The 27,580-nt window shown below is 26.6% G+C and overlaps 2 protein-coding genes across 3 annotated transcripts in view; one reads left to right on the top strand and one right to left on the bottom strand.

The window, feature by feature from the left end:
• Positions 1-184: 184 nt before the first annotated feature.
• Positions 185-24,435, top strand: LOC141533927 (icarapin-like). Its single transcript, XM_074253040.1, has 4 exons — positions 185-425; positions 13,354-13,560; positions 23,292-23,422; positions 23,975-24,435. Exons 1-4 carry the CDS (start codon positions 368-370, stop codon positions 24,260-24,262), a joined length of 684 nt encoding a protein of 227 aa, XP_074109141.1. The 5' UTR covers positions 185-367; the 3' UTR covers positions 24,263-24,435.
• Positions 24,142-27,580, bottom strand: part of LOC141533916 (uncharacterized) — a 33,685-nt gene continuing 30,246 nt past the window's right edge. For both annotated transcript variants that reach the window (XM_074253026.1, XM_074253017.1), the window contains 5 exons: positions 27,111-27,295; positions 26,720-26,915; positions 26,490-26,638; positions 26,226-26,384; positions 24,142-25,611 (listed from right to left, as the gene is read on the bottom strand). In XM_074253026.1, the coding sequence (XP_074109127.1) occupies positions 25,491-25,611; positions 26,226-26,384; positions 26,490-26,638; positions 26,720-26,915; positions 27,111-27,295 (810 nt within the window). In that variant the 3' untranslated portion in view covers positions 24,142-25,490. The remainder of the gene's footprint in view (positions 25,612-26,225; positions 26,385-26,489; positions 26,639-26,719; positions 26,916-27,110; positions 27,296-27,580) is intronic.

Below are 27,580 nucleotides of genomic sequence, written 5' to 3'. Positions count from 1 at the left end.
CAGTAAGTACACACAGCATTCAAAACAACTGAGCAAGTGTGCAATCCATGTGACTCATTATTTTTATACCAGATCTCCGTTTGACTGTGTGAAGGTAAATACGAGTGACGTATGATGTGGCTGGCATGTGATTGGTCGTGTCTCCAGCTACATATACCGGCTCCAGTGAAATGTTGTCTACAGAACGTAACTGTGTTTCACACGAGTCTTAAGTGAGTGACCTTGATCGATCATTTTTTTTTTTTTTTGAGTTCCTAAGAACTTTTCGCGGACGGAGTTATAAATTTTTTTTCTTTTTATTTGCAACAATTAATAATTGTTTAATTAAAAATAAGTTTTGGAGACTTGTTTTGCTTTTTTTGGAAAAATGAAAAGCACCATTGTGATTTTTGGTCTTTTGCTAGCGAGTGCGCACTGTTTTCCAAGTAAGTGCTTAAAGTGCTTTTTTTTTATCGCTTTCAAGCGTTTTTAAACAATTATTTTTTTTTTTTTTCTATTAATTGATACACAGAAAAAAAATTTTATCATATTTATTTGAGTAGAAAAATTTTTAATGTAAGAAATTTTTATTTCATTAAATAATTTTTTGTCTTTATTTTAGACAATGAAATTTTTAAAAAATTTTTAATTACATTGAAGCCTTAAATTTTCATTAGAAATTTTAATTAAAATTTTTTCGCAATAATTTTTGAAATTTTGGTTAATTAATAATTAAAGTTGTAATGAAAATTCACTAAAAGTATAAAAAATTTTTTATACACAGAAAAAAAATTTATTTGAATCAGTAAATAATTTTGAAGAATTTCATCTTTTTGATTTGAGTTCAAAAATTCTTAAATTAAGAAATTTTCCTTGATTAAAGTACATTTTATTTGATTTGAAAATTTTTTATCTTGATTCAAGACTGTGAGCTTCTTTAAAATTATTTTCTTGGTTCAAGAATTTTACTCTTGATTCAAGTTTTGCAACTGAGTAATAATTTTTTCTTTAAAAAAAAAAATTTTTTTTAAAATATAAATTTTTTTTCGCTTATAAATATGTCGATCTGATTCACTTTTAACCATTTCCTCTGTATAGCTTTATTTATACAATATAAGGTCAGAAAATGAATAAATTTTCCACTTTTTTGAGGTAATATCCATTAAAGATATTCATTTTTATTATAAAAGACTAATATATCATTAACTTTGTGCTTCATATAAAAAAAAAAAAATTAATAAAACAATATTACAAAAAAAGCAATTAATATCTCAGGTTCATATTTTTATAAATATTAATTCTCGAGATAATTAACGTCTGCGGTTGATGTAAATAACAGTGGACTGGTTTGTGATGGAAATATAAATAGCATCAGGAATTTGAATACCGGAAACAATTAAATCAGAATCCAATTGGTTCAACATATATATATATATATATATATATATATATATATGTCTAACGAATTCGTATTTACATGTATGTATATTGTATTGAATTGTATTGTATTGTACAGCACAGAACTGTAGATACATAACAGATGAGGATGAGGAGAGCTTTACCGGGACAATGCGGATTAGTAAACGCGTCAAAAAGAGAAGAAAAGTGTACACAAGTTGAGGAGATTCAATTATGTAACTAACGAGCTCGTGACTAATTGTTTCCGACTTTGCTTCGTTCAAATAATTGCCTAACGGGCCAATCAATAAACCTACGTCTGGCTAAATAAATTTTAAACTTGTAAATAAATTTTAAGTTTTTAGTTTTGAGAATTTATGCAAAAGATCTTGAAATTTACTTGGTTGATACATTTTTTTGTTAAAAAAAATATTTGTCAGTGTTATAAACTTGTAATTTTCTAAATACGTTTTGTATTTATAATTTGTAGATTTTTTTAATTTTTTTAACAAAGTTTCGTGAATTTAAATTATTATCTGTGAAAAAATTTTCAAATCTCCCGCAAATATAATTTTTCGACCAAAGTTAGTATTAAAAATCTCCGATAGGTGGCGCATGGTTGCTAAATTGTCTCGTTAAAAGAGAGTTCAATGTTGAGGTATTATTCTAAAATAAAAATAATTTTTTAGGTAGGTCGCATTTGATATTAAGAATCGACTATTATCCATTGTGGAAACTTTTTTCTTCGAGACTTTAATATAACCTTTGATTTCAATATTCTGATCACATTCACAGAAATTGAGTTATTAATTACAGAATTATTTTACTATTTATAGGCTATTTAATGTGGCTCTCAGGAAAGTGCCCAACTGTAAGCTTACTTATTAGCAAATTATCATCAAAGTCCGTACCTATTTAATCCCTCAATCATAGAATATCTGTAAGCTCATTAACAATTTTAGAAGCTCTTTCATAGAATATACTAATTCTAAGCCATACCTATTACTTTATCAGGGCACATATTAACCCGTATGCATTCGTACTATGTGATTTTCTCTCATGCAACAATGTTCAACCCACAGGAAGCCGCTGCAAAAAACATGAAAGTCCTGATTGAATAATTCACAGTCCAATATGGACACATTAGACAATCTAATAAATTTTTGATACTTTCAAAACGTACAAACTTCAAACACTGATTAACAATATTGGGTATTAAAAATCTCTCAATTTTTTTTCTCTATCCACATCGCTAAAAATAATATAAAATGTACAATAAAGTCATTATAGTTTCGATACAAGTTCATCGAGTTTACTTAAGTTCGACATAAGCTCTTTAGGTTCTGTTCGATATAATAAGTATATTATTTTAACTTGGGTCTCGGGTCGACTTAAACTTTTCAAGACTACTCTCTAGGTATACTTTATTTAGAATTAATTGAAAAAATATGTAAAAAAATTGATTAGGAAGAAGTTTTAAAGCCTTTGGTAATTTTTTTTCTAATAAAATCAAAAATAATTTGGTCGGACAATTTTGTACAGATTTAAGACGTCTTCTTTCAGAGAATTATCAATATAAGATTGCGCTAAATTTATGAAAAAAAAAAAAAAAGTTTAATTCGTATAAAAATCTGGAAAAGTTGAAGTCTGAAGACGTCTTAATCTTTGAAAGGAAATTGACATTTTACCCCGTCAAACTGTCACTAAAACGCCTTATGCAGTGATCAGACCGGCAATGTCAATAAATTCTATTTCCGATAGTGTCTCTCATTCTCAGAATATCCATTAAAAATGTTAAATTAAAAAAAAAATATATATTTCTGGATCCTTTCGGTCTCGAGAGATTTGAGTGAACGTTGCAATTTCAATTAGCTTCTACTTTTTGCTTCTATTTAGGCTATTCTGTCCATACGTGAAGTCCATTTTTGTAGTGCTCTATCGGACAGTACAGTGAAGCTCTGGTACAGCCATCTGAGACGATTATTGCTGTAATACAGAATAGTATAGTGCAGTGTTCTATAGTATAGTAAAGTATGCTATAGAATAATAATACTAGACTGTATAGTGTGTAAGCATGAGTGAGAGTAAGCAAGACACGTATAATGCGATACAATAGAACCTTTTCTCGTGCGGATCATAAAAGGCTTTGTGTGGGACAAAGCAGCTTAGATGGTAACATCCGCACGTCTTTTCTTCTCGGCTGTTCGAATGGAAAAGCTCGTGGCATCGAGGAACAAACGGGAAACGCAATTAAATATATATATACATAATATATATATATATATATATATATATATATATATATATATATATATATATATATATATATATATATATATATATATATATATATACACATAAATCCCACGTAAACGTTAAATCTGAGTAGAGGTTAAGGCTGTTCTCAATCGCCTGGTGAATAAAACCAGTTTCACAACCACCATTTTTCCTTTCCCTTACATAATACCTCTACTAGGATTTATCGCACTATTGATTTTAGATTTTTTACAGAGGGGTTATGCTAAGTACTATTTAATTTTTAATGCCGGTCGAAGTTAATAAATTAAATTTTAAATACACCTTAAACCCGATTACCGCGGCATAAATATTCAAATGTCACACATTTTTGTCACCAACGATTCTTATCTATTAATTATTCCTGGGCTGGACATTAAAAGGCTATAACTAATTTTTATTGCCATGTAAATATAAATAGAGGAAATTGTCTGATGGTTTTCTGGTTAAATTATGGAAAAATCTGTACTGCGTAGAAGATTTCTTAGAAATAAAAAAATTATTTCTTAGAAAAAAAAATTGTTTTAATATCTTGATCGGATTATTTGGTAGAAATTTATAGATTTAATTGCTGAAATTGTTATCAGTGAATTTTTTGAGGGTAAAAAAAAAATCTAAGAGCGAAAAAATATAATTTGATTCATATTTTTGGACTTGATGTTTTTTTTTAATTTTTAATTTTTATAGCCAGTTTGATATTCGTTTTATACATGCTCATTACGCTTTAAGAATTTTTTTTTTCACGTTTGTAATAAATTTTTAATAATTCTAGAGCGAAAAAAAATTTTTATTTAGTTATATTAGCATTAATAAGGCAATTTATTGGTTATTGAAATAAAATTAATAACTTCTCTGTTTTAGACAAAAATAAGACCTTGACAAATAAAGTCACGATCCATAGCAATTACGATAATAAATATGATTAATTGCAAACCTTTTTTATAAATAAATACAAACTTTTTCCCTATAACTCATTCAAACGCCAAAAAAGGGTGTTTAAAGCGTTAAAAGTTGTAAAGTTAATTCTTAACTTTTCGTAACAGTTAAGGGTTCGTAACAGTTCGCTTCAGGGTTCGCGATTCACCCGCTTTTAAAATATAGCATATTATTACCCAGAAATTAAAAAAAAAAAAAGTTGAATTATCATCAAGGTATTTTTTGGAATGAAAAAAATTTCTGGTTAATTTTTTTGTCACCTGTTGGATGAAAACGAAAAAAAAAAAAAAATGAAGATATTTTGAAATGAAAATTATTTTTATTATTTCTAATTCGAAGCTCAGTCGCTGAGACACAATTATGCCAGGCGCGAGATACCAAAGAATGGAACAGAAGATGGAAGCTGAGTTTAAAGAGGAAAAAGCGGAAATGGAGTAGCTCCGAGGGTACAAGTGAATAGGGGAAAGGGGCGAGAGTAGATGAGTGTTGGTTAAAGAGAATGAGGAAGAATAGCAGTATGGGGAGGAAGTGAATGAGACGAGTCGAGAGGGAAACAATAAAAATATGTATTATTAAGTACAGTGTGTGCTGCAATGTACAGTTTGATACGGTGCAGCTTGGTATGATGGTTGACTGGAAGTCGAGAAGAAACAGCGAGTACGACAGAATAAGTATACGTATTTTAAGAATTACGGTGGAAGCTCCTTGTCGCCGTTGTGGGCTCAAGAATTATGCGGAAGCAAGTGGTCGGTTGGAAGACAATCCAATTACGGTCGCTCGAGAAGCCATAAACCTACCCTTGGTTATTTTCTTTTTACTTCACTGAAACGTTCATCCCTTTCTCTTAGCTTGTTACCGCAGAGTATCGGGAGCGATGAAAAAAATACTGTTGGTCTGGCGTGTTAATTTTATACTTATCGTAATTTATATATTTTAGCTTCATGATTTATCTTTATTATTACTCATTTTTGACTCTTCGAAATTCACAAGTAAAGGTAATTGATTCATACTCTCCGTGAATTATTTAAGCTAAATTTATTGTGTCATGTAAATATTAAGTCAAGCTGAGATGGTTAATATTTAATTTTATGAAAACCCTTCATAGGATGTAAATTATAAAGCATCAGCTATGACCTGGTATTAAAATAGTTATAAATTGAACTTTAGTTAGATATTGCGAACTATATTTGACTTGAATAAAGTAAATAATTTTGAAGAACTTCATCTTCTTGATTTAAATAGAGAAATTCATAAAATAAGAAATTTTTTTTCCACTATCAAATATTTTATTATTATTAATTATTAATTTATGGAGAGAAGAGCTTCGATATTTATCTTTGGATAATAGACAAACAAGAGAATAGCTTTATTTAAATTAAGTAAAAATTATTTCAAACAATTTAACAAATTCTTGAGTTAAAACATATATTCTTGAAAATTAATATTTTTTTTATACAATTTCTCTCCCGTATAGACGACGTATAGAATTCGCGAGTAAATAATCACTATCAATGATAAAATTTTATTTATACAGTACCCACGCAATTTTTCACTGAACCGTCAATGTAAGATAAAATTAAATAAAACCTGAATAACAACCCACATTGTTCAGCAAACATGACGAATGTAATTAACTCTCACAAATTAATATACCACCTTTTTTTTTAATCATTTTAAATAATTGTCTTAAGTCTATTAAAAATAAAATTCTTTTATAAAAATAAAAATGTTTAAAAAAATTATAAAATAAAAATTAAAAAAAAAAATATAAAATAAAAATTTTTTAAAAAATTATAAAAATAAAAATAAAAAAAAAAATTATAAAATAATTGATAAAAATGTTTATACATTTTTATTTTGTCCTTATTAAATTTTATGTAACGTATCGACGTATAAAAATAACTTGCATCTCATCAGACAAACAATTATTTACTAAAATATCGCAAGTGACAAAAATACAGTGTTGCATACAAATTATTTAACAATAACATTGCGACATACATACGCCAGTTGGTAGATCCATTAACCGGCTTAAAATAAAATATTTAAATAATTAAAGGTTCTTATTAATGCATATACATTAGTGTATTGTAAAATTATATCGAAATCCAAATGGAATGATGTTGTCAGCATAAATTGGGAAATAACTTGAATTAACAACGCTGTCGACAGATTTTAAAATAGAAATTACTAATAATTAATCCGTTTGATACGTCTATTAACTGTATTAAATATTAATGCTACTAATACATTTGTTTTGGCACGTAAATGCATCCACATATGTGCTGCAATTGTGACAATAGATAACCATTTGTATTATAATGATGCGACATTGAAAGCATCGTAATATAGGCTATTAAGTTTGTTTAAAACGATTGAATTGAATTTACGTCGTAAGCAAATGTTATTCCCTCTCAAATTACTCCGATTTCTGTGCAGCGCATAAGTCGCGATGCACGGTAATTTTATTGCTACTTATAATGTGTACTTAATATTCAACGAGTTAATACGATTGGATGTCAAGGGAAAAAAATATCTTGAATTGATTTGGATTTTTTTAAAAATTATTTTTATCAAAATATTTTTTTTCGATTTTATTTTTATAAAAAATATAATTATTTTTAATTAATATTTTTTTTTATTTATCAAAAAAGTTGTTACAAAAAAAAAAGTTCATATTTATGCAAATTACAGATCCCAGTAATTAAAAAAAAATGACTATAACTCGGAAAATATTCAGAATTTTCATATAAAATTCAAAAAAAATTTTTTTTTTAATTTTACAGTGGCTATTCTCTTTAATAAAAAATAATTTAATTTTTTAAATTTATTTGTTAATTTATATTTAAAGAACAAAAAAAATTTCAATATATTTAAAAAAAATTATTTTGATCCGAGATGAGATAAAAATTAAATTAAACACAAAAAATTCTTAAAAATGATTTTCTTAGTTCAATTTTTTTTTTTTTTTTTCCAGTGTACAGTTAAAAAAAAAATTTTTTTTTGGCCCAGTTTATCATACATTAGACAAAGTAATAACTCAGTAGGGTCATTAACTCGAGTCATTAAAACTCAAATATTGCTAGAATAAAACTAAGTTAATAAAAAAAAAACAAAAAAAAAAAAACAGAAAATAGGTAAAAATAAAGAGCGACGTAAAATTGCAATTTCATGTTAATTAGAGCATAGTTCAAGTGGAAGAAAAGAAATATTTAGAAACTAATTTGGCTAGTAGACTTTGGCTGGCTATATATCTGTATCTACGCGCCCTCATATATAACAACTCCTTTACGCATATATATATATACCGGTAGGTGCGCTTTGGTAACATATTTATGTGAATATTCACTGAAGGCCCAAGCCAAACGCAATAAGTCGTTGGTTGTGTAGTGAGAACGATATGAGTAGAGCACGAGAGAGGGTTTCTGCCTCCTAACAGTAAAGTGCTCGGCATCAAGTACTTGCAAGTTATTACGCGTCTTTGACATTGAATACTTACCTTGTCCATTTGCCTATATATCTATATATGTTTCTACATACAAAATGTCTATATATATTTAATATAAATAAGTTTAAGCAACTCAGATGTCAAACGTAACAGTTATAACGTTTTGACATTTTTTTACTTACAGATTTTAATAAAAAATAAAATAAAAAGGGTTTTTTTTTTTTTTTTTTTTTTACGAATTATTGCTCGGTAGATTGCCGCTTTATTTTTTTTTTTTTTTCCTCATTGTGTTCTTCACCTATTTTTAGTAATATTTATTTTTCGATTGTAAAGCCAACAGTACATCCGCGAATAGTGTTGTAAAGAATCGTGCAAACGTGGCAGAAGCAATATTATGTGCATATGTGCAGAGCAACATATACGATCTCGTGCAAATCGTCGAGAAATTAATAATGCAAGAACATCCGGTGGAGTGCGGTATATTGCAGACGCTGAATCGACGTTATTACTGTTACAGTACCGGGAATATCGCCCAAAAATTCATAAAGCTCATTTTATCGCGTTAACAATTAAAAATAATAATAATAATTACAACGGTATGAAATTAAAAAATCCTTGAATTTAGGAATCAAATTGGTGAGATAAAATTTATGGAAAATAATAATAATGTATAGAGTTAATTTATCAGTTTATTAAAAAATTTTTATTATTATTTTATGATTGATAGTAAAAATAGTATACCGATCGATATGCGCATCCCTTTTATTCATTAGTTTTCAAAGGTTCGTAATATTCAGACCGGTAATTGATGGAAATTTTTACATGTTGATAGACTAATGGACTTGAACGTTTTTTTATTTATTTTTTCAATTATTATTATTATTATTATTATTATTATTATTATTTATTAATACTCCGATGTGAAGCCTTCTTTAGAATATCTTGTTGCTTCTTAACGTTTAGTAGTTCGTTTGACAGCTCATTTATCGATGTTTTACTTGTAATTATTTTTTTTTAAAGCATAATACACATTGTTTAATTTTATTGTGAAGTAAAAATTATTTTTCCGTAATTTTAAAAATCAAAATGAAATACAAGTTTCAATTAATTGCTCTCTCAATAAAGTTAAATAACTTTTAACGCAAATATTCAACTCAAACATAATTATGAAATGTACTACATTTAAATACACGGGAAATTGAGTAAATTTAATCATTTCAATATCAACAAGCAGTATTTTTAATTAACAACTTATTAAAAAAAACTATTAAAATTTATTAATATTACACATCATTAAAAAGTGTTCTAAGAATTTGATCAACAATGTCTATTAAAATTACATGATGTATCTCGTAAACTTTTAGTGTCAATTACTCCTGAAACTAAATATTCCTCTCAATCGACACATTTATGAAATTATTATCTCCTACAAGTATATCAAAGGCGATTAATTTTAGACTTTGTCTTTTATAATGTTCTAAAGTATTAAATTAGTTTATTTTTGTATTTATAATTTATAATAAACTCTTCAAAAGTTAATCGCATTATATCACGAAAAAATATAATTTTTAATTAACAGTAATAAATATGTCTTTGGTATATATTCTTCTTTTTTTAATAAACTTATAAAAAATAGTTTTACAAGCTAGTGCTACTTACTAGAAGTTTAAAAGTGCATACTTCATAAAGCTTACAGTAAAAAATTTTGCGTCAAAAAATTTTGTGTTAAAAATTTTTGTGTTAAATATTTAATACTTTTATGTGTAAATTTAACATTTATTGTGTTAAATTAAAACAAAAAAGTGTTAAATATTTAACACAAAAATTTTTAACACATAATTTTTTGACGCACACGGAAAGAACAAGATGACACTGCATATCATCCTAGATTATACTGAGTGAAAATTTTTTTTAGATAGTAGCTAGTATAATCCAGATTACAATGAGTATAATCCAGATTACAATGAGTATAATTCAGATATCACCCAGTATAATCTAGGATGATATCCAGTGTCATCTTATTCTTTCCGTGTATTGACGCAAAATTTTTTACTGTGTAGAATTTCTTCAATTTTAAAATTTAAATTAGTTAATTAAATCTTACAAAAAAAAAAAAAAAAAAAAATACAATTTCTGAAAAAATAATAATTTCTATCGTCAAGAATTCGAAAGTATAAATTATTTAACTCGCTTCCGATGTTACAACATGTAAAAAAATATGTTAAAAATTAAAATTGTTGCCTTAATAAATTACCTATTCATTTGTATATTGTATATTATTTACAATGTTCAATAGTCAATATCCACTTGTTGATGTTCATCCAATTATAACGAGGTATGCTTAATTATCTATATATCTATATAGATACACAAATATATATATATATATATATATATATATATATATATATATATATATATATATATATATATATATATATATATATATATATATATATATATATATATATATATATATATATATATAGAGAGAGAGAGAGAGAGAGAGAGAGAGAGAGAGAGAGAGAGAGAGAGAGAGAGAGAGAGAGAGAGAGAGAGAGAGAGAGAGAGAGAGAGAGAGAGAGAGAGAGAGAGAGAGAGAGAGAGAGAGAGACAAGAACGTTAGTATCCTCAACACCTGGGTTTATAGGCATGCATAATACAACAACAGTTATCTATATAATACATATACTTGCGAACTGACACTGATGCTACGACCTAATTACTCAAATTACCTAGGACAGTCAGGAAGGGTTAGCCACTATTCCTAACCGCCAATCAGCTAGAGCTATAATTAACCAAGAAAAAAAGCCAGTATTAAATTTTATAGTTGTTATTATTTAACATCATACAATAGTGTTGAAAAAAATTAATATATTAATTATTAAAAGTTGAGACATAACTCAATAAATTATTTTTTTTTTTTTTTTAATTTTGTGGCTTAAATAGTTTAAAAACCGCAAGAGTATTTTTTATCGGAAAGTTAAACCGGGTTGTTTCATGTTTTTTTTTTTTCTTTTTTTTATAAATGATTGCTCGGCAATCATTTACTCGGCGGCCGCTCGGTCTTTATCTCTTATAATAGCCGTTTGTGATAGGGACAAATTGATTTCAATTGCCTTTCTACGTGCATGCACCAATGAGAATTGACGAGGAACCTGGCAAATTGGATAATCGCCAGGAGCGCCGTTACTGAAATCTCGGGGCTCCACACCTACTTCTAACTTACTTATTTTTATATTTATTACATCTTGTTAATTTATTAGACAATATTTTAAAGGTCATTATTGTTTTACCGACAGCTTTTATTTAATTTGGCTGGTTATTCGCCCTGACCGAGTTTCTTTCGAGTTTTATCAGCTAAATTTTATTCTATAGCACTTTAATGATTAAGTAAACGTTGACAGAATATTGGCTGACATTTTAGCACTTAATGTCGGGAGTTATTAATTTATAAGCTGGTAACTATAAATAATTATTGAGAACATCCAGTCGGAGAAGTTTTTTGTCAAAAAGTTTTAATTTTAATTATTAAATTCTTTTTATTTAAGTAATATTAATTTTTCCAAGAATAATTTATTTTATCATTTATTCAACAATCTATTATAATTTGGAGAATTTATTTTATTACCAGTAATTGATATTTAAAAGTAGAGATACTTTTTATAGAAATTAAAGGCTGTATTTATTTTCTAGAGTTGGATTATTTTTAAATTAAATTTAAATAATTTATAAAAGCAATAAAAATTTTAAATTGTTCCTAAAATATCAAACCGCGACAGTAAAAAGCTCTCTTTTATTTCTAATATAGTTTGCATCAAAATACTAAACTTAGAAAATTTTAATTTCTGATTTTTAATAATTAAATTTCTGCTCAAATAATCTAAATTATTTTTTTTTAATCAAAATAATTAACAAAATTCAATAAACTTATTTTTTTTACAACAGATTGAGTCTTAAAATTTTTTTTCTAATTATTTCTAATTTAATCAAAAATTTTTTGAGAAAAAATTCAAATTTTAAATTGTCGCAAATTTATTTTTTCATGCAAAATAATTTTTATAATTTAATAAAATTATTTTTTCAATATCAGACAAAATTTTTTTGTAATTTTATTAATAATTTCTGATAAATAAATAATTTTAAAAAGGAAATAAATTAAATAATTAAAATAAATGATCCTTACGAGTGGTAAAAAAAAATTAGCACTTCTCTAATTTACACAATTTTAATTAAATTCGTTTTTCGTAAGGTTGCCGAAGCAAAAATAGTGAAATTAATATTATTTGTAATTTTCTGAGCTTCCAATTGAGTGCAATATTAAAAGAAATAAATGAAATAATTAACAAAGGATTGAAAAAGTACTTGGTAATTATTTTTTATTAAAAAATAAAAATTTTAGCGACATAATACAATATATAATGAAGAAGAAATAATAATGAATGTCTAAATAAAAAAGTAAATTTTTTTTTGGGTAAAAAATTTAGTTTGTTGTTTTTTCTTCGTCACTTTTACAGTTTTTACAAGAGAACAGAGGTAAAAAGTTAAGTTTTCTCGAGATCGTGAATATTTCCCAAGGACTTGAGAATTCAGAAGCAGTCCCTCGAGACAAGTTTGGGGACTTTTAGAGAGTAAGAGGGACAGTACTCTCGTGAGAGTGCCAGGATCCTAACACACAGTACATAGTATATATAAAAGTATGTATAGTAGCCATTGTAGATATTCCCGAGATAACGAGAATGAGAGAAAATAATGTGAATGCAAAAGTAAAAAAGGCGGGCTTTAGCTTAAATAGTATGGGAGAGAAAAGAGAATGAGCAGTAGTAGCAGGAGCAGAGAGAAAGAAAGATTAATAGCAAAAAATAAAATTTAAAAAAATTTCTTCCGCATCCCCGAATAATCTAGAGATCGTTGTTCCGAGTCATTTGTCTGACTAATTTCCCGATGCGCTTGGCCAGAGGATCAAAAGCAGTTGCAGCATAACCCACCGCCACTAGCTCTGGTATGCTGCTGCTTAAACTTCATTTTCCACTTCTCTATATTATCGTCTTTTCAACTTATTTTGTCATGTGGAATGACCTCATAGAAAAAAAAAATAAAAAATTTACTTTTATTTTCATTTATTTTACGTTCTATTAAATTTATATATTTCAACTTTATCAATTTAATCAACAGAACTTTGTTAAATAAATTAAATTAAAAACTTATTAACTAAGTAGATTTTTTTATTTTATTTTTATTAATTTTTGTCTATGGAAAGAATAAAAATTCAATATATATTTTTTATCTGATTGCAGGAGCGTCACGTGATTCAGAAGATTCGAGCGAGTCAAACAAGCAAAAGTCGCAAATTGAATTGATACTTCCAGAAGAAGATCGTAAAAATTTCGGAGAACTTCCTAATTTTGAAGATGACGGTGGATTCAGGTTTACACCAATAAAATTCAATTTCCGTCCGATTCAAACTGATGATTTATTTAGTCCATTTTTCTCTAGCTTCCAAGGTAAGGCGCATTTATTTTTATATTCTTCTGTAAATAATATTTTTATTTAAACAACTCCAAAAAAAAAAATACATTTTTTTTTAACATTTTAAATTTCCCGCTACTTTATAAAAAGCCATTTTATCGACTTGAACCGTCCATCTTGTCGCGATCAGACTTTTAATTAATTTTAGTCATAAAAACGATTGTTTAGAAAAAAAAAATAAAGTTAATTTCACCGCAAAATACCATTAACTAAAACCACGATAAAATAATTATCTGATGAAACTGATCGGATTTATAAAAATAAATGCAATATCTGATTGCACCAACTAACAATGACAAAACAAGTCAGTTGGGTTATTATTAATTATACAGTACTTTTCCTCCAGTGAATACAATAACAATTAGAATCCCGTATGAGCGGCCCGGAGCGTAATAATATTGTCACAAATAATGGTAAACATATTTCCAAAGTCTATATACACCACATCCTCGCAATCATACGCTTGAAAGTAATATTCATATAGTGTGGACTAACTCCAGGATATTATTCTGTGAATCTATGGATCAATATTATCATTTACCATTTCTAATATAATACGAATAATATTATCGGTATCATACCGTATGCACAGAATAGTTTAATTATTTAAACTAGTCTATACTAATCAAATAATATTAACCAACCGATCAAATTCTACGCTTGATATTATCATCATTATCAACTTGATATTAATATATTGCATCACTTCTAAATAAATTTTAATTACGTATTGATCCTAATTTAAATCCACCATTTGTTATTATTATTATTATTATTGCATAAGTAAAAAAAAAATTTTTAAATCGAAAAGTGCACGACTCATAATGCTTATTTAATTATAAAATTATAGTAAAATAACAAATGTGAAAAAACATTATTTTCAAAATTTAATTCCGCATCAAATGAGTGATTTTTCATATTTTTATCACAATTTCTAAGATTTTTCTCGGCAAATTTACACAGAATCCTCACAAAAATTTACGTTACCATGTAACATAGTAATTGTCACCATTCTACATAGGAATAATATCTAGTCTTTCATCTCCGTATAGCTATTCGCATTCGGTGACCTAAAATTCTTTCAAAGAATTAAAAAAAAAACCATTGACTCAATCAAAGGATTTTTTGGCAAGTTACAGTGTTTTTAGGGTTTCATACATGAGAAAAATTTTTCAAACAATTTTTTTTTCTTTTCTACTAGACTTAATAAATTTTTGAAAAGTATAGAATAAACCTTCATTAAATAATCTTAAAAATAGTATGCAAAATATTTTGATTCCGTGAATTAACAAGGCAATAATTCTTCTTGATTAAAATAAATCTTCCTTGATTCAAGAATTTTTTTTCTTGATTAAAGGCACTGAAATTTATTTTCTTGGTTAAAGAATTTTTCTCTTGATTCATAATTTTTTTTTTTTTCTGTACAGTTACCGAAAAGTACTCTCTAATGCTTCGCATCATAAGTCGTGCAATATAAATAAATAAATATAATTTATATATTAATTCAAGAGTCCTGTGAGTATTGGCGTAGTTCCAATCTCTCTAGTATATCCGAAACGTGTGTTCAAACGCCCCGGAAGTGGCTAGTGAACATGGCTCACCGTCTATTGTACTGATACGCATATATGTTATACGTATGCCTATATATTTATCGTTACATGTGTTCGAGAGGGTAGCACAAACATTTAATGTCTGTATATCCTCTTTCGACGTTGAAGTATTTCTGTATTACACTATAACCCATGAGCCTCATCCTCATCCTCTATCTGCTCCATATATATATAGATGTATATGTATATTGATGGTCTATTCACCCTCCGCATTTTCCACACAATATATGCATACAAAAGTAACTCTCAAACACGCAAAAATCATGATATGTTCCACTTCTCATCCGTCATATATATACGGGGATGTATATTTGGTTTTGAGCGTGAATACCAACTTCTATCTACCGGCATCATACGTCCATTTTGTGACGTACGATGTAAATATATATATATATATATATATATATATATATATATATATATATATATATATATATATATATATATATATATATAATTGTATGTATGTATATTTTATGCATATGTGTATGGTTCGTTGCATAGCTGATGAATATGTGGATTTCATATACATCCATATGTATGTGTACAGTTGGTACACACACGAATGATCGATAAGCTTGGTTGTATTTGTCTCGTAGATACGTCAGGATTTATATTCACGACTCAATAGTTACTGTACAATAATTAAGTTAATTACCTTTATAATAAATGGTAATCTGAAATAGAAATAGAATGCAATCTATTTATTTATTTAATTAAATAATAAAGGATTTAATGTTTTTACTAAAGTAATAGAGTATAATTGTTGGGGACGCGGATTATAATCCAGGGGTTGCGAAATGCAAAGTAGGTTTCGTAAATCTAACGTTCGCAGCAGAGAGTCTTATGTCGCAACTTCCAAAGAAGTTCACTGTGAAAACGCTATCTGATGAAAAGTTTATATATTTATGTATTATATAAGTTCACATGCGATGTTATGGAATTTTGTTGAGGAAAAAGGCTAAATCCTTGACGATTATAATTAAATTTTAACGCTACTTTTTTAAGGAGTTTTAGATTTGCTAAGTTTCGCGTTGTGGGAGTTTTAGAACTTGATTTTTTATTCACTGATTAATAATTCATAGTTGTGAGAATATTTGTTAATTAATTGTCAGTGTTATAAACTTGTAATTTTCTAAATACGTTTTGTATTTATAATTTGTAGATTTTTTTAATTTTTTTAACAAAGTTTCGTGAATTTAAATTATTATCTGTGAAAAAATTTTCAAATCTCCCGCAAATATAATTTTTCGACCAAAATTAGTATTAAAAATCTCCGATAGGTGGCGCATGGTTGCTAAACTGTCTCGTTAAAAGAGAGTTCAATGTTGAGGTATTATTCTAAAATAAAAATAATTTTTTAAGTAGGTCGCATTTGATATTAAGGATCGACTATTATCCATTGTGGAAACTTTTTTCTTCGAGACTTTAATATAACCTTTGATTTCAATATTCTGATCACATTCACAGAAATTGAGTTATTAATTACAGAATTATTTTACTATTTATAGGTTATTTAATGTGGCTCTCAGGAAAGTGCACAACTGTAAGCTTACTTATTAGCAAATTATCATCGAAATCCGTACCTATTTAATCCCTCAATCATAGAATATCTGTAAGCTCATTAACAATTTTAGAAGCTCTTTCATATAATATATTAATGCTTTTGATGAGATTATTGCACATAGAGGTAATATGTTATAATTCTCATAAATATCTGATAAAAATATTGCTTTGCTACAAGATAAATTTTTCAGGACAAAGTAATATTTCCAAGGCATGACATTTTTCAATGATTGACATTCTGGGTCATTGAATTTTTAATAATTTCGTAACTGATGATGTAAATTTTTGAGATTGGTATAATTTAACTAAAAACTGGGAAATAGAACAGAAAATTTATTTAAAATTGACCTTATTATTTTCAGAATTGTTATCTGATTAAATTTTTATTAAATATTACAGGGAACTTTTTTATCAATTATAAATAATTCTGAATATTAAAATTAAAATTTCGAACGTTAAAATGTCATTCCCAATATATATATCTCGATGGTACCTTCAAGTAATGCACTTGGCTGTCAAAAATTGACTTAAAATAAAATTAAATAAATCGATAAATAAATATGTCTTCTGTAAATTTAATCCTTTAAATAATAAATTGTTTGTCGATGCTCACCAGGATGAATTGAGAATTCTTGTAGCAGTGTAATTAAATTTTTAAAATATTCCGGTAATTTTAATGCGAAAATAAAATTTTTAACAAAGTTAAAAAAGTCTCTGCTTTTATTGAAAAAATAAAAATACTTCATTTTTTTTTTTTTAAATATATCTGAAGTTTTAATTGTTTCCGTGTATTATTCTGAAATAATTACGACACACTTGATGTAATATATGTAGATAAGGATCTTCAAACAATAATTAACTTCTACAAATTTAAAAATTAAACTAAAACAAACAAAATTATAGAATTAGTGTCAAGGATAAATATTAACAAACTTTCACGTCATAATTCTTGTGGTAAGTAATATCAGATAAAAATAAAATGAAAAAAACGTGATAAATTTTTTTTTTACAAATACCAACGATTATATAGTTATACTACTGCAATAATAACAATATTGAGTGGTGATCGAGCAAGAAAATAAATGGAGGAGAAAAAGTAACGGCAATTACAAAATGTATCGCGTGCATTTTACTCCAGAATTAAAAAACGAATAAAATTAAATATGGCGTTAAATAAAATAAAATAAATATATAAATATATAAAGAAAATACAACGTTTTTGCGAGTTATGATGGTTATTTAATTTTATTTTCATGCAGTATAAGAGATTTGATCCAAGCAAATGTGAGAAAGACTAGTACATAAATAAATGTATAGAAAAAAAAATTACTATAAAAAGTGATAAATTAAAATAACAGAAATGACGTCAGCATGCGGAAACTCGCATTTTAAAATGCTTGGCTAGGTGAAATGAGTCAACGTTAATGTTTATTATGTTCCGTGTGTATACAGGATCGAGGTGTCTATGTGTGTTGTCTGGCTGCGGGAGGTGAGGGTGTTATTTATCCATGTATAGAAAGGTATAATACAATTCTCAGTGGATTTGATCGATGTACGGCTCGTCAATTTTACTACGCGTCAGATACAATCATACATTTACTCAAACCACATCCTCGGTATCGATGATAATCACTAAAATTCAACGAGATATACATAATTTTGTTTTGGTATTTTTTTTTCAAATTTTTTGGGAGAAAATTTAAAATTTGAAATTTTTGAAAATTTTATTTTTAAAAAATTTTGACATTTTAAGAGAATAAAGAGCAAGAACTACTATAAAAAATTTTTAACAATGATATATTAAATAAATTTTAAGAAAATGTAAAATTTGAAATTTTTGAAAATTTAATTTTTAAAAAATTTTGACATTTTAAAATAATAGAGAGCAAGAATTACTGTAAAAAATTTTTAGCAATGATATTATGATTTATTTTAAAAAAAAATATAAAATTTTTAATTTTTGAAAATAAAATTTTGACATTTTAAGACACTAAAGATGTCTTAAATAATATTTTTTGTAAAAAAATATTTTTTTAACAGTTCCGTACGCTAATTAACTCAAATCGTAGCCAGCAAAATGAAAAGTAAAAAAATATCCTTAATTTACACATCAATAAAACTGATAATTGACACATAAAAAATAAGCAAATGAAAAAAAAAGGAGTGTTAATTATAAAAATATTTTTTTACGGTTGATAGTATCCATTAATTAATATCGGATGAATTTAATATTTAATAGTTAAATAAGTTAATCAAGTATAAATTTATTTTTTATTTGAAATAATATTGGGAGCAAAGACAGTCAGAACGTTGAATCCGTTGATAATTTAAAGCAACATCGAGAAATATTATTTTATATACATGAACGCTCGAATTATTTCAACAGATAATTTTAACGATTTCATATGTGTACTTTTGTTGCGATTTTCTGTCGTAATAATAATTGAGGGACGAGGAAATAAAATGATAGAAAGAATGGACGGGGAATGGAACACCAGGGAGTGTGCAGTAATACACGCCTATATCCGTATATACGTCACATATATACGTCAAATATATGTGGTAGTTACACTGACAAATGTATTGTAAGCGTTGGATAAAATATGCAAAATTTATCGGTGCGTTTTCATGCACGTGCTCTGGTCAGTCATGAATTGTTATCATTATCAGTGTTATTATTATTATTATTATTGAATATTATTATCAATTCTCAGACATACATAAAGGTTTATCCTTCCATCAATAGACGTAAAAAAAATAAATAAATTTCGTAAATCTTGCTGAATAAATTTCTTGAGCTATTACATTAAATTATTTATCTTCTAGATAATTATCTCGTTAAATTGCAAAATTTTTATTAATTATAACATTTAAACTCTTAAGAAATACAGTTTTTATTTATTTATTTATTTTTTTTTAATCGACCCAACAGCCCATAGGCCAAATACAGGGCCGCTTAATGATATAATGACACAATATAATAATATAATTATGTTCAATAAAATTATTACAAATAATTAAAAGTCTACAGAAGAAAAGCCAATTTTATAAAATTATACAAAGCTTACGATATTTTTTAATTCTCAATTTAAAGCAATAAAATTATTATTAATTTTTTTTTCTATAATTTAAACATTTTTTTTTAAAACTATTAAAAAAAAATTTTTTTTCGAGCGTTTTTTTTAGGACGAAAATTTTTTAAAGTTTGCAAAATTTACTTCAACAAAAAAAATTATTTTTTGGTTAATTAAAGACAGTAAAAATGTTTTACAAACGTTATAATTATTAAAAGAATTAAATATTAAATATTTTGCATGTTCTTAAATGACTAAAAAAAAAACCCGCTCTTTTAACTTTTTAAACGCCATTTTCAAGCATAGTTTAGTGTTAGTATCAGTATTATACTCCTGTCGCCGTATATCGAAGCTCTTGAAAAAATCGATACGCTGAACGTTTGAATATTAAGTTCTTATATATTGTAAACATTTCTAATTAAGGATAAACTCAAATTAAACAATCCAATCCTGGTGTTTTAGGACAAATACCGTAAAGTTATAATGCAAACATAACTTTTTGTGGAGTAAAACGGAGTATTGTGTGGCAAGGAATAAAGCAAGAGCGTATCCGATGAAATTAGATTGATGACACGAAGTCTGAGAGCTTGTTTTCTCCCGCAACCTGCTAAAGTTTTCATATCGCCCGCATTGAAGCTTCGTACTCGAGTTTTAATGTCCGGAGGTTGTCGCAACCAGACAATTTAAGACCTATGGCGCATCTATAAATTAAACTGTCACCTCTATCGGTTATTTTGAGATTTACAATAAACAAATGCGATCCTGCTGGGGCTAAATGAAGTCGGAATCTCATACACTGGGTACAAACATGCAACTTCCTTCCCCAGGGAAGACACTGATTAGTTTCCGTCCGCTAATTCGCAACGCTATAAAATCAGCTTGTTCCGACCCACTAAACATTTTAACTTAAATAATTTTTTATTGTAAAAAAAAATTATTATTTCAATTTTTAATGACACATTTTTTGACAAATTTGTTTAAAAAAAAAAAAATTATTCTTTTTTATTACTTTTTGCTTTAAATAGTTACATAATTTATTTCTAGCAAGGGAATAAATATCACATACATCATTTATTTTTTTTTAATTATTTAACGATACTTAAAAAAATTTAATAAAATTTTTTTTTAATTAAAAATAACATAAAATAAAATATCATTCTAGTCTAAAAAAAATAATTAAAATTCAGACTTGAAATTGGTTGAAAAATTGCATTTTTCCTTTTTTTTTAATTTCTACTTGTCAATTTTTCTTTCTATTTTTTTTTTTGCCATAATTTATTTCTTCCAAAAATTTTTAAAATGATCAAAAATCTACTATAATAATTTTTAGACTAAAAAAATTAAAATTTTGTCCAAAAATTTATTAGAATAACATAAATATTTATTGACAAGAATTTAAATCAATTCGAACAAATAATTGATAATAATAAATTATTAATGACTACCAATCTGCGATAATGTGTTAAAATAATTTATCCATCCGCCCAAAATTTGATATTTTATTTCATAACCTCATATATCGGTTCAATAAAAAGAAGAATTTATTAAAGCCAATGAATCTTGATATTCATCTGGCATATCTCACAATATAAAAAATTAACGAGACACATCACTAAAGCATCCCCTTTTAATTGAACCTGTTATGCATAAAAAATGTGATAAATTTATCTGAAATTTAAAGAGATGCATTAATGGGTCTATTTTTTCCATGCTATCGCTTCACGACAGAGGTCACTGCGGGCTAGTTCTTCAATGGATGTAATATAATTGAGAATTACCAATTTATGAGATCGGAATGTTTTAATATCCGAGAAGTATTAAATAATTTAATATTACCATAAAAAGTAAAATGTTAAATATAGAGTAACGGCTTGAAAAAAAAAAAAAAAAAAAAAAAAAAAAAAAAAGGTTAAAAGTTAATATATTTAGTTTTAAAAATGGATGAAAAGAAATAAATCGAGGATGGATTGTAGGACGGAGGTCATCTGGAGTCGGTACGAATAATAAAAATGGCCTCTAGACACTCTACACTTCTCACCATAAATTTATTCATCCCAAGTTACAGATGCGCATATATGATTTCTTATTTTTCACTTGCGAGACATATATATGTGTAGACATTGAGAATATCCGTTTCGAGAATTTTTTAACAAATTTTATTTTTATCTAACACTAACTGAAGAATCCCGAGGTAAATATATTACGAAAGAATAAAATAAAAAAAAACAAGTATGGATCGTTTATTTTTTTTTTTTATTTTATTCTATTTTTATATTGATTTTCTTCGTCCTCGTTCTCGCCTTTGGTGGGCACGACCCGGTGAAAAGGATTTTAATATTAAATTTTAATATAATATCGAATGACACTTGATTCTTATACATTAATGATATTCACGGTTTATTCAAAATCGATGAAATTTCAGGAATAATCGACTTTACTTCTCACTATTACCGAGCACACGATGCCATAATATAAAAGGTTCAGCGAGCCATGAAAATTCAGCTACCGACGACTCGCGTAATTGCCCTTCCTATTTTTTTTTTTTTTTAAATCTTTTTTTATTTCTTCCTTTCTTCTTTTCTTTCTTCTTCGGTTCTTCTCAATTTTATTTCTCCATTAACAGCATGGTTTCATTGCTAAAAATAAAATCAAATAAAACTATATAACAGGACAGACCTGAAAAAAAAATGAATTGTGCGATAAATTGAGTTGAGAGAAGATGTCATGTATTTTATTGCCACAGAAGGAAAAAATTGTTACAGCTTTAATAAATTGGACCTTTTTTTTTTTAAAGAAAAAAAAAATTTATTATTGTATACAACAATATAAATATTTAATTTTTTTAATTTATAAAATCTTTAGCTGGGTAAAAAAAAATTTCAGATAGTAGCTAGTATAATCCAGATTACAATGAGTATAATCTGGATTATATTAGCTACTATCTGAAAATTTTTTTCACCACAGATATCACTGAGTATAATCTGAGATGCTATCCAGTGTCATCCTGTTCTTTTCGTGTGCAGAAAAAAAAATATAAATTCAAAAAAAAATTTTTTTTTATGCCGAAAAATGTTTATTTTTTTTTTTTTTAAGGTCAATAATTTTCATTTGAATAAAAAAAAATTTATGAAAAAAAAATGAAACATTAATGGCTAAAATTAACGGTTCATACGCTAGAATAATTTTTCCCCATTTTACTTTTATTAATTTAATCGATCAACAGGAATAATAATTACTTTCCGATAGTTATTATTTTTTATTGTCAGCTTTAATTAACAGTTCACCCGAAATTTTTCCCAGCGAAAAATTAAATTCGACCTGGATATCATGAACGATAAATATCAACACTAACAACGTGTGATACTAATTTAAAATTATTAAAAATGAATCAGTAATAAATTTAATGAGTATAGAAAAATAATTTAAAAATTGACTCTACGAATTTGCTTGTTTCAGATATGGTGAAGCAAATGAAAGAAGAAATGAATAAAGTGTTCGCTGGATTTCCAAGCCTTGATGATTTAAAACCATTAGGAGGAATCCCAAAGGACGCGATCAACAAAACCAGCTCGAAATCCGAAACTAAAGTAAATACAAACTATATATGTATATTCTCCTTTCAATTTATATTCTTTCTGTCCATTTATTATATACTTTTTTGCAGTTAAATTCGTTATTTTATATTTTTTATCTTTCAACATCGTATCTCACTTTGTTTTGCGTTAAAAACTCGTTGCCTTTAATAATAAAGAGCGTTCTCTTGGAACACGCCAATCATTCATGATACAATCCACTCTCTTTGCGTCATGTTCATGCCGCTAGGTGAGCAAGTACAAATGGGAATCGTGCAGAGTGAAAACATTTTTAAAAAAGGATTTTAAATAAAATAAAACTATTAAAAAAATTTATATAAATATATATGAAACATAAAAGAACCTCTGAAACGTCAAACGAATCTCCGAAAATTCTCTTTTTTTTACGAGATATTTAATTTTATCACGTTGAGCTTTTTTTTAATTGGTAGACACAAGAAACATTTTTTTTAGGGCAATTTTCAATGCATATAAATTCGCGCTCTTGTAATTAATTGCACGCCTTGAAAAGGCTATATATACTATCATAAATAATTTTTTTTTCAGGTGATTAACGGACACAAAGTAACGATTAACGAAACTACTTTCTCGGACGGAACAAACAACTCAAACACCTTCGTCAGATTCAAAGTAATCCACGTAAGGCCCGAAAACGAAACTTCTGTGGAGACGGGTAGCGACACCAGTCCAGAAAGTGTCGAAGTTGTTGAGACTGAAGTTGATGAGGAACCAAACCCCACCTCCAAAGATGAAACAACGAACAGAAGCGTCGAAGCCGTCGAGGATTGGAAAAACGACATTCCCGATTCGCCTGTAGACGACCTCAAGGCTTAACTTTCCTCATTGTTTACTGTATATTTTTTTATCCATATTTTATATTCCTATGTAATAGTATTAATAAGTTACACTTTTATCAGTAAGATTATTATTATTATTATTATTATTATTATTATTAATCATTAATTGTTACGTTGAAGATTTAATAATAAATACATGTATTCTATTTATTTTTCTTCTTCCGAACTGTTTAATAATTTTTTGATAAATTAATTATAGTTTAAAATAATAAAAAATTAATTTTAGTGTAAGTAATTTGAATTTGCTGGACGCCATTTTGTAAAATACGCATTTTGGATTTTTTAATTTAAATCGATTATTTTTTTTAGTTTTTTGGGTTTTAATAAATTATTAAAATATTAAACTTATTAAAAATTGCTGTAATAATTTTTTTTTATTTTAATTTTTTCAAAAAAATTAAAATAATTAAAAAAAAAATATTTTTAATAAATTAAAAAAAAAATCAATTTCTTAAAAAATAAAATATTTAAATCTATGATAAAAAATTAAAAAAAAATAAAATATTTACTCTGAGAATTTAACCCGGCCTTTTAATCACGTAAAATATTTTCATCCCATCCTTATCATTCATTATTACTGTTTCCTTTTTACTTAACTTTATTTCATGCAAAACTTTACGAGTAAACTCAACAAATATTATTATCTCATTTATATTCATACCTAGTTTTTACTAAAAAAAAAAACTCCACACAAGCTATAACTTACATTCTGATAAATTTATACACTAATACCAAAATATTAACATCTTAAACATAGCTTCGCAACAAAAAATACTGAAATAATTATTTTAAATTTTAGTAACATATTTAATTGAAAATTTAATTATATAAAAAGTTACATACTATAAAAGTATTATTTTTTAATTTTATAATTAATGTTTATAAACTTTATTAAAAATTCCTTTTCATCAAGTTAGAGACTAGTTATAAATATCACGTGTAATTTAAACAAAACTGTCCGTATTCATGAACATCATCCATAATTATATACAAATAATTGTCGTCATGAATAAAATGCCCGTGAATAGAATGAACTTCAAGCATTTCTATTTAATTCATGTAAATTAACAACACATATACGTCTATTCTCTATTCATACTAAAGCAATCAACTTGAAAATTAAATAACCGTTTGCGTTTTTAAACTCGTAAAATAAAAACAAATTTATATAACAATTTATTAAATATTCTTTATTAAAATTGACATTAAAGTGATCGTAGTGTTTTATCAATATGACGAAGCGTTGTGTCTGGAACGGAGTCTTTTAAGGCTTTTCTAAATCCTTCGCATCTTGAAAGCTGTTTGAACATCATCTTGGCGTGGTTCCTTTAATTTTAAATGCAAATAATTAGCAAAAAATTTTTTTTTCTGCTAAAATTATTGAAAATAAAATTTTATCACAATTACAGTATAAATTTAGTGTTACTTTTGGCAAAACATTGAATTTATATTTTTAGAAATTTAATTTTTATTTCATAAAAAATTTTAATTGTTAAAAATTTATTATGAACTAGCAGTCTGCAGTTAAGTGGGTACTCAAATGAAAGGTCTCAATGAGTGATTTTTAAATTCATGTAAGAAAAATACAAAATTTACATTAGAAAAGAGGAAACGGGGCAAAATGGGTCGCCCTAAAAATTTTATAAAAGAAATTTTAATTAAAAATACTAAAAAAAAAATACAGTTAAAAGTCATTTTTCATAAATTGAGAAGAGAAAAATTTTTGATTTTTTTTTTTAAATTTATTTTTTTTAGAAATTTGGAAATAAAAAATTACTTTAATTTTTTATTCAATATAAAACTGTTTAAAAATGTAAATTTTACACCACTATAAATTTTTTTCCATGAAATTTGTAAAAAAAATAAATATTTTAACTTACAGTATCTATAAAAATAATAACAACAAAATGATTATTATAATTATTAATTAATAAACTTACCTCGCATCTAAGTTAGCATCCATTAAAAGTTTAGCACCGCTACTTAGCAACTTTTCTCTGACATCTCTTGGAAGTATCATAGCCGCGTCTGGTCCCATACGTTCGACGACAGAAGCTAAAAGTCTACTCGTGGATGCTCTCACGATAGCATTTTGATGACTAAATAAATTTATATTAACACCATTAATTAGTAACTTATTTAATTAATAAATTCGCTAATTAAATAAAACAAGTTTATAAGTTAATTAGTATTGAAATAGTTACCTAGCACCGCGATAAATAATAACAGATATCGTACGATGAGGCGGAAGGTGTTCTATCATACGATCAAGAGCCGCGTTGCTATCAGATCGTAAAAATCTGTTGGTGTCTGCTGTTCTGTGCAGTAATGGTCCAGCAATTTCATCAAGATCCTGAGTAATTAATTTATTTTTTTATTATCAATCGGGGAAAAAAAAAAAAAAAATTAAATGATAAATATTAAGCGAATTTACATGATCAAGACACCGCGATCGAGATTCAAAAACGTCACCAGCGGCCATGCAAGCAGTTCGAGCGACCTGGGATCTCAAATTTTTGATATGACGAGCTAGCAATCGACCGACCAGACTTTGGGGACACTTGTCCAATACTTCGCTCTGCTGTCTTGCTATAATCGACAACCCTTTCAGTCCTTTTATCGCGACTTCCCTGTGAAATAATAGAAGAGTTAAAGTTTTAAGTTGAGCTTTTTTTTTTTTTATTTTTTTTTTTTTTGTCAGAAACTCGTTAATTTAAAACGAGACAAACAGACAGGAAAAGCGGCTGGTTCGAATAAAATAACTGAGTAAATAAATGAAAGCAAGGAGCTTAAGAGAAAAGAGAGAGGGTGATAAAATAAATTACCAGTCATTGCTTTCAAGCTGGGCAAAGCATTGTGGAATAATTGGCTTTGATTTGTTAAAACTTTTTTCAGTATTAATCGGTAGCGCTGGAGAAACTTTATTAAATCCTGTTTTCATTTTTGTTCTGCTACGCGGTACTTTTGATTGCAATCTCTTTGTCGTTGTTTCTATTTCATTATTGTCCATCTGTAAAAGTCAATGCTTTTTCATTTCATATCGGTATGACATGATAGTAACAATAATTATTATTTTTATTTTTTTTTTCGTTTAATGGAAGCACAGATATATCTTTTAATTTTTTTTTTTAAGTAGAATTAAAAAAGAAACTCCAAAATATTGCAAATAAAAATTATTATGTCGATTGGAAAAATTTTTAATTTGAATAATTATTATTTTTAATAATAAAATTTTTTAAATATTGATGTTTTTAAGGATATAAGCTAATCCCGATGTTATTCTCATCAAGTGCTT

Source organism: Cotesia typhae, unplaced genomic scaffold, assembly GCF_013202065.1.
Source record: "Cotesia typhae breed Kobodo isofemale line unplaced genomic scaffold, CoteBio_Ctyphae contig_123, whole genome shotgun sequence".
NCBI classification, from domain to species: Eukaryota; Metazoa; Arthropoda; class Insecta; order Hymenoptera; family Braconidae; genus Cotesia; species Cotesia typhae.
The sequence above is the reverse complement of the archived record's forward strand: the minus strand, read 5'-3'. Positions and strand labels throughout refer to the sequence as shown.

What these genes read in the sequence shown, in the direction of transcription:
- LOC141533927 (XM_074253040.1), top strand. Translation starts at nt 368, where the DNA reads ATGAAAAGCACCATTGTGATTTTTGGTCTTTTGCTAGCGAGTGCGCAC. An exon ending in GAGTGCGCACTGTTTTCCAA is followed by an intron (nt 426 to 13,353) that starts GTAAGTGCTTAA and finishes ATCTGATTGCAG; the next exon opens with GAGCGTCACGTGATTCAGAA. An exon ending in GCTCGAAATCCGAAACTAAA is followed by an intron (nt 23,423 to 23,974) that starts GTAAATACAAAC and finishes TTTTTTTTTCAG; the next exon opens with GTGATTAACGGACACAAAGT.